General features: G+C 40.5%; 1 protein-coding gene across 1 annotated transcript in view; it reads right to left on the bottom strand.

Moving 5' to 3' along the window:
* RXFP2 (relaxin/insulin-like family peptide receptor 2) overlaps positions 1 to 7500 on the bottom strand; it is a 201472-nt gene that overhangs the window by 15699 nt on the left and 178273 nt on the right. The window contains exons 12-14 of the mRNA XM_010835941.1: positions 6682 to 6753; positions 650 to 721; positions 468 to 539 (exon numbers count right to left, since the gene is read on the bottom strand). Of these exons, the coding sequence (XP_010834243.1) occupies positions 468 to 539; positions 650 to 721; positions 6682 to 6753 (216 nt within the window). The remainder of the gene's footprint in view (positions 1 to 467; positions 540 to 649; positions 722 to 6681; positions 6754 to 7500) is intronic.

The raw sequence follows: 7500 nt of genomic DNA, 5'->3' as shown, positions 1-7500 counted from the left end.
CACTGCTATTTGTCAGAATGTTCATATTTGTGGAGTAATTTTTATTTACTGTTTGAAAAGTAAAAAGCATGCTCTGCAGATTGATTATCAAGTAGATGGCTGTAGGAAAGAAGAAAGGGAAAAAGTAGAGAAGTCTTAAAAAAAATTTTTTTAACCAACTACTTAGTGATGAAACTATTGCAAATTTAAATCTTTGTGAGAACCGTAGATGAGATTTTTCCATGAGAATCCTGTTTTCAGGAAGGAGCTGTGTGTAGCTTCAAACCCAGAAATGGTCTTTATACACTGAATGGTAAAAAATGAGATTCTGTTTGTCATTTGATAACCATGATATTCACCACTGTCTGACAATGCATGCTCACAGTAAAAGCCCTCCTGTGTGCCAAACACTCATTTATAAATAAATGTGGTTCTGAGTAAAGCAACCCACTAACATCACAATCAACATACTGTTACATTTCACTTACAAAGACTGAAGTTGTTTAAGACTTCCAAACTGGCTCTTGTGGAGATACAAAAGAGGATTGGACGACAGATTCCTTTTGTACCATTAGAAGGGAGGAGGAAAGAAGCATCAGGATGTTATTATTTTGGAAACTCAAGATGTTGCCATTTAACTCTGATGACGGGGGTGGGAAGAAGAACTTACAGTTTCTGTAGACACTTCAGGTCTTTGAAAATGTGGGGTGGTAGCTCCGATATCATATTGCTCGATAGGTCCCTGTTGGTGACAGTGAAAATCCCAAAGCAATTATAATGCAAATAAATGCCATAGTTGTTACTCCTCACAACTGTCATCATCCCCTTTGACATAACAGAAAATACAATCCACTTTAACCAACCTGAGAGCTTGTTACGCAACTAAGCCATGTGATTCAGCCAAATGGATATGTTTTCCACCACTCTCAGATGGGTGACATTCTGCTTATCCAGTTTCAGTCTGGAATTTCCTCTCAGCTGCTCTCCAACACATTCCCAACCTAGCTTCAAGGTCTACTTTCGTTAGTTTCCTCTGTTTTAGGTACTTTTTGTACCTTCAACCATTCCTTGTTTCTACGATTCCTATTTGGTTCACACACGTGATATCTTGTTTACCCAACTACATTAGAAGCTTTCTGAGGTCAAGACCAGTGTCTTCCACGTATTTTGCATTCCACCTAAGAGTTTTGACCATGTAATATCCACCGAGATAATCCTGAATGGATAAGTTCACATATTTTTTGTCTATTTTTACATGGTGCCAATTTTTTTTTTAGAAGAAATTGAGACTTTAGATCTGACTCTAATAGGGCTGTCCAATCCAGAAAGAATCGCAGGGAAGCGTTTCTAGAGAATGTGAAAACAAGATTTGTCAGGGTAAAGAAGGAATCAGGAATCTTTTCAAGTCCAAAATATCCTTCTGAGCCAGAGAAAGTGTTAAAGTGAAACAGATATGAAATTGCCTAGGAGTCAAACAAAAGATCTGTTTCTGATGCTGTGGTGCTCCTGATGGATATACGGGAGTTACAAATGACTGTGAAAATTCATTCTCTAAAAAAGCTTAGAATTTAAAAACTAGATTATAAAATAAGAAAAGATAGAAACAAGGGCTACTACGGAAGTACAGATTAAAAACAGAGGAAGGACTCATCAAACTTGGCGTGGGAAATTATAGAGTATTTAAGCAAAGCTTAATGATTTGTAGAATCCCTTAGAAGAAACAGAATAGCCATTATAGTCAACAAAAGAGTCCAAAATGAAGTACCTCGATGCAATCTCAAAAATGACAGAATGATCTCTGTTTATTTCCAAGGCAAATCATTCAATATCACAGTAATCTAAGTCTATGCCCTGACCAATAATGCTGAAGAAGTTGAAGTTGAATGGGTCTATGAAGACCTACAAGACCTTTTGAACAAACACCCAAAAAAGATGTCCTTTTCATTATAGGGGACTGGAATGCAAAAGTAGGAAGTCAAGAGATACCAGGTGTAACAGGCAAATTTGGCCTTGGGGTACAAAATGAAGCAGGTCAAAGGCTAACAGAATTTTGCCAAGAGAACTCACTGGTCATAGCAAACACCCTCTTCCAAGAACACAACAGAAGACTCTACATATGGACATCACCAGATGGTGGACACTGAAATCAGATTGATTCTATTCTTTGCAGCCAAAGATGGAGAAGCTCTATACAGTCAGCAAAAACAAGACTGGGAGCAGACAGTGGCTCAGATCATGAACTCTTTATTGCCAAATTCAGATTTAGATAGAAGAAAGTAGGGAAAACCACTAGACCATTCAGGTATGACCTAAATCAAATCCCTTATGATTATATAGTGGAAGTGACAAATAGATTCAAAGGATTAGATCTGATAGACAGAGTGCCTGAAGAGCTATGGACAGAGGTTCATGATATTGTACAGGAGGCAGGGATCAAGACTGTCCCCAAGAAAAAGAAATGCAAAAGGCAAAATGGTTGTCTAAGGAGGCCTTACAAATAGCTGAGAAAAGAAAAGACACAGAAGGCAAAGGAGAAAAGGAAAGATACACCCATTTGAATGCAGACTTCCAAAGAATAGAAAGGAGAGATTAGAAAGCCTTCCTCAGTGACCAGTGCAAATAAATAGAGGAAAACAATAGAATGGGAAAGACTAGAGATCTCTTCAAGAAAATTAGAGATACCAAGGGAACATTTCATGCAAAGATGGGCTCGATAAAGGACAGAAATGGTATGGACCTAACAGAAGCAGAAGACATTAAGAAGAGGTGGCAAGAATATACAGAAGAACTATACAAAAAAGATCTTCATGACCCAGATAACCACGATAGTATGATCATTCACCTAGAGTCAGACATCTTGGAATGCAAAGTCAAGTGGTCCTTAGGAAGCATCACTATGAACAAAGCTAGTGGAGGTGATGGAACTCCTGTTGAGCTATTTCAACTCCTAAAAGATGAGGTTGTGAAAGTGCTGCACTCAATATGTCAGCAAATTTGGAAAACTCAGCAGTGGCCACAGGACTGGAAAAGGTCAGTTTTCATTCCAATCCCAAAGAAAGGCAATGACAAAGAATGTTCAAACTACCACACAATTGCACCCATCTCACACGCTAGCAAAGTAGTGCTCAAAATTCTCCAAGTCAAGCTTCAAGAGTATGTGAACTATGAACTTCCAGATGTTCAACCTGGATTTAGAAAAGGCAGAGGAACCAGAGATCAAATTGCCAACATCCACTGGATCATCGAAAAAGTGAGAGAGTTCCAGAAAAACATCTACTTCTGCTATATTGACTATACCAAAGCCTTTGACTGTGTGGATCACAACAAACTGTAGAAAATTCTGAAAGAGATAGGAATACCAGACCACCTGACCTGCCTCCTGAGAAATCTGTATGCAGGTCAGGAAGCAACAGTTAGAACTAGACATGGAACAACAGACTGGTTCCAAATAGGAAAAGGAGTACATCAAGGCTGTATATTGTCACCCTGCTTATTTAACTTCTATGCAGAGTACATGATGAGAAACTCTGGGCTGGATGAAGCACAAGGTGGAATAAAGATTGCTGGGAGAAATATCAATAACCTCAGATATGCAGATATCACCATCCTCAAGGCAGAAAACAAAGAAGAATTAAAGAGCCTCTTGATGAAAGTAAAAGAGGAGAGTGAAAAAGTTGGCTTAAAACTCAACATTCAGAAAACTAAGATCATGGCATCCGGTCCTATCACTTCATGGCAAAAAGATGGGGAAACAGTGGAAACAGTGGCAGACTTTTATTTTTTTGGCTCTAAAATCACTGCAGATGGTGACTGCAGCCATGAAATTAAAAGACGCTTGCTCCTTGGAAGAAAAGCTATGACCAACCTAGACAGCATATTAAAAAGCAGAGACATTACTTTGCCAACAAAGGTCCATCTAGTCAAAGCTATGGTTTTTCCAGTAGTCACGTATGGATGTAAGAGTTGGACTATAAAGAAAGTTGAGCACTGAAGGTTTGATGCTTTGGAACTGTGGTGTTGGAGAAGACTCTTGAGAATCCCTTGGACTGCAAGGAGATCCAACCAGTCCATCCTAAAGGAAATCAGTCCTGAATATTTATTGGAAGGACTGATGCTGAAGCTGAAAGTCCAATACTTTGGCCTTGGCCACCTGATGCGAAGAACTGAGTCACTGGAAAAGACCCTGATGCTAGGAAAGATTGACGGCGGGAGGAGAAGGGGACTATAGAGGATGAGATGGTTGGATGGCATCACCGACTCTGTGAACATGAGTTTGAGTAAGCTCCAGGAGTTAGTGATGGACAGGGAAGCCTGGTGTGTGCAGTCCATGGCGTTGCAAAGAGTCAGATACAACTGAGCAACTGAACTGATGATTTGTATAGGTGGAGTCAAAGGAGAGCAGGTATTCAGGTGAGGATGAAGTGGGACCAGAGGACAGAGGCTAAAAGTCGGTGACACCGTCAGGAGTCAGTAAGTGGTCTAGTGTGGATGAAAGGATGGCAAGACATAGAGGAGGTGAGCCCAGAAAAGAGAGTGGAGTCAAAATGGGAAGGCTGAGAATACTTCCCAAGGCAGCATTTCTCAGAGTACAATTTAGGCATCTGAATCAAGGATGCTTGTAAGAAGAGCACCTTGCTGGGGCCATTCCATAACCATCACACCTGAATCTCTGGAAGGGATCTGGTAATATGCATTTAAAGCCAGAATTCCCTGTGATTTCTCTGAACATTAATGTTTGAGAACCTCAGTAAAAACTTTGCCTTATCGCAGGCAACAAGCAGGGTCAATGTTAAACAGGACAGTGGCAAAATATGCTCTGGGTTATGGTATGGTAATTCTGTTAGAAGAATGAAAGATAAAATGAAAAGGCAGAGATTGAGAGGAGGGGGACCTCTGGCCCTGGACCAGGTGAGAGCTGCTGAGGGTTTAAGGAGGCACTGGCAGGACTTATGGGTTGATGGGATATCAAGAGATATCAAATGTCAAGAGAGGTAGAAGGAAGGGAGCACTCTTCCAGCCAGGCTGCCAGGAAGAATGATCATTTGACTAAGACGGGAGAGTCGAGGGGGAGAAGCAAGCTGTGGGGTAAGGGTCATCTGTAAATTAACTTCAAAAGATGGCTTTTGCGGTGCTGTCATGACATCCAAGTGTAGACAGGCTGCCAGCTGGTGTTCTGGTCTGGTGCTCCAGGTGCAAGGAGCGCATGTGGGCCGCGGCTCAGAGGAAAGCCTCAGGTGTGCACAGATCAGAGGGAGCCTGACAACAGAGCAAGAGGACGACGACCTCATACACCTAGAGAACGTCCTGCAAAGTGCTACCTTGAGAGATAGAGTGGTCTTCTGCGTGAAAAGGATCTGAGTGATCTCACCTACGTGGACTTATTCCTCTCCAGGAGGGGTTTATGGTCATGGAGGCACAGTAAAATTATCTGACATTTTTGTCAGTTTAAGAAATATAAATGCCCTGTTCAAGTTCATTCTATTTAGTTCTGAATTTCTTCCATCATGCTGATGCTGTCTGGATTGGAATGAGTTATTGGTGGTGCTAAAAAAAGGAAAACTAGCATCTCTTAATTAGGCTCTTTTTTTGAGGGAGTGCTTTGCCTAAGTGTAGGATAAGAGGAGGATTAGGAAAATCTTCCAAATGTGGACTTCATACCACTGTTTTCTTAAGTTTGTATAAAAACACATTTTTGTTTGTCCTGGGCTACTCCTCCATCTCACTCCTATAACCCAAATCCACATCCATCCTCCAAGGTCTGATTAGGAATTCCTCTGTGAGAAAGGAGTGACCAGTCTTTTATTTTTTGCCATAAAATGGTAGCATTTTAGTTCTAATACAGTGCTTTGTACTTTGTAGGCACCTAATAAATATGTGTGGGTTTGGTTTATGATGCTCATTATTAGATTAAATTATCTTATTCATAAGTGTTTTTCAAATTACTCTGACTGAACTATTTTTCTCATCCTTTCTGGATTTCAAAACACAGTATAAAGAATGGGGGAGAAGATGATTAAGAAATGGATTTCCATTTTTTAGACTTCAGATCAGGAGGAGGAGATCTCTACCCTATTTGTAATGTCACAGACAATTTTAAACTCCAGTGATGCCCTACTTTGTGGGCAGCAATGAATTAATAGCAAGACAGATGATTTTCAAAAGGCTTAGATCTACAAAATATATATTTGAATGGAAAAATGTACAAGAGCTCTCTGAATATTTTTCAGTGAGCCTAATCCTCTTTCTAGACATTTCTGTTTGCTTCATTTGTTCTAGAAGTCATAAATTCTTAAGGGATAATAAGCATGTTCATTCCTTTGCTTAGTTATAGCTAATTAATATCATTTCATTCAGTCCATTATTCATTCAGCAAACTTCAACAGAGAATTAATTGTACTCCAGCTGTCAGCGATACAATCTGTGAGTTTAAGGGGCCATGGAAAACTTATTTACTCCCAAACACACACATATATGAAATCACCCAAAGAAAACAGGCAGAGAAATCAGAGTAGGCTAAATCCATATCAAGCCCACTGTCTGATTTTAATTTGTTTTCAGGATAGTGCTGGTTTTCTTAATTGATTTTGAATATCAGTCTACAGGATTTTGATTGCTACTAGTGAAAAAGCAGTCTCACTAGTCATTTCAATTTGTAATCTTGAAGAAGCAATCATATTTTTCCTAGTAGACAATGCTACTTACAGTTCTCCTAAATTTTTTAATGAAGAAAATGTCTTCTCTGGAACAAAACCAATTTGATTTCTAGGCAGAAACCTGTAAGACATGGTGAGAGTCAGCACTGTTGGTCTGAGTCTGCTGTAGTAATCAGTTCTCATTGGGAAATGCCATTGATCTGGCTGTAATTTAATAAACCTCGAGGTGAGGCACGTTCTGGAGTGGGACACAGGCGGTGGTTTCTCATTGACAGTGTCTCCATATGCTCACTGGCTCCAGGACATGCTGCCACACGGAACTTGAGGCGCCAAGCGTGGGCTACAGAGCTGTACTTTGTTTGGATTTTGATTATTTTAGAAAGCTTTTCTTTTCCCAACATACACACAGAATGTCAAATTTGGGCCCTGTTAATGATTCTCAGAGAAGGCTTCGAGAGGATCTTTGAGCAAGGCACCTTCCTTACAAGAAGAAGGCTCAGAAAGAGCAAAGCGTGAACCAACCCCATTTGGGCCACAAATGGATTTTAAATTGGGGGTGGAGGAACACTGGTTTTACATTTCCTCTGTTTGAAATGGAATCTTCCAGGACAAATGGCAAAAAAGAGGGGGTTGGCGACTGACCGCCTTACAGAGGTGTTAACAAATGAGATAATGAGTGTGAAAATGAAGTCTCTCAGTTGTGTCCGACTCTTTGCAACCCCATGGACTGTAGCTTACCACATTCTCTGTCCGTGGCAAGAGTACTGGAGTGGGTTGCCATTTCCTTCTCCAGAGGATCTTCCCAACCCAGGGATCAAACCTGGGTCTTCCCCATTGTAGGCAGACGCTTTACCATCTGAGCCACCAG

The sequence above is a fragment of the Bison bison genome, unplaced genomic scaffold (assembly GCF_000754665.1).
Source record: "Bison bison bison isolate TAMUID 2011002044 unplaced genomic scaffold, Bison_UMD1.0 scf7180017864056, whole genome shotgun sequence".
Classification (NCBI taxonomy): domain Eukaryota; kingdom Metazoa; phylum Chordata; class Mammalia; order Artiodactyla; family Bovidae; genus Bison; species Bison bison.
Note: the sequence above shows the minus strand (reverse complement) of the source record. Positions and strands in the feature narration are given on the sequence as shown.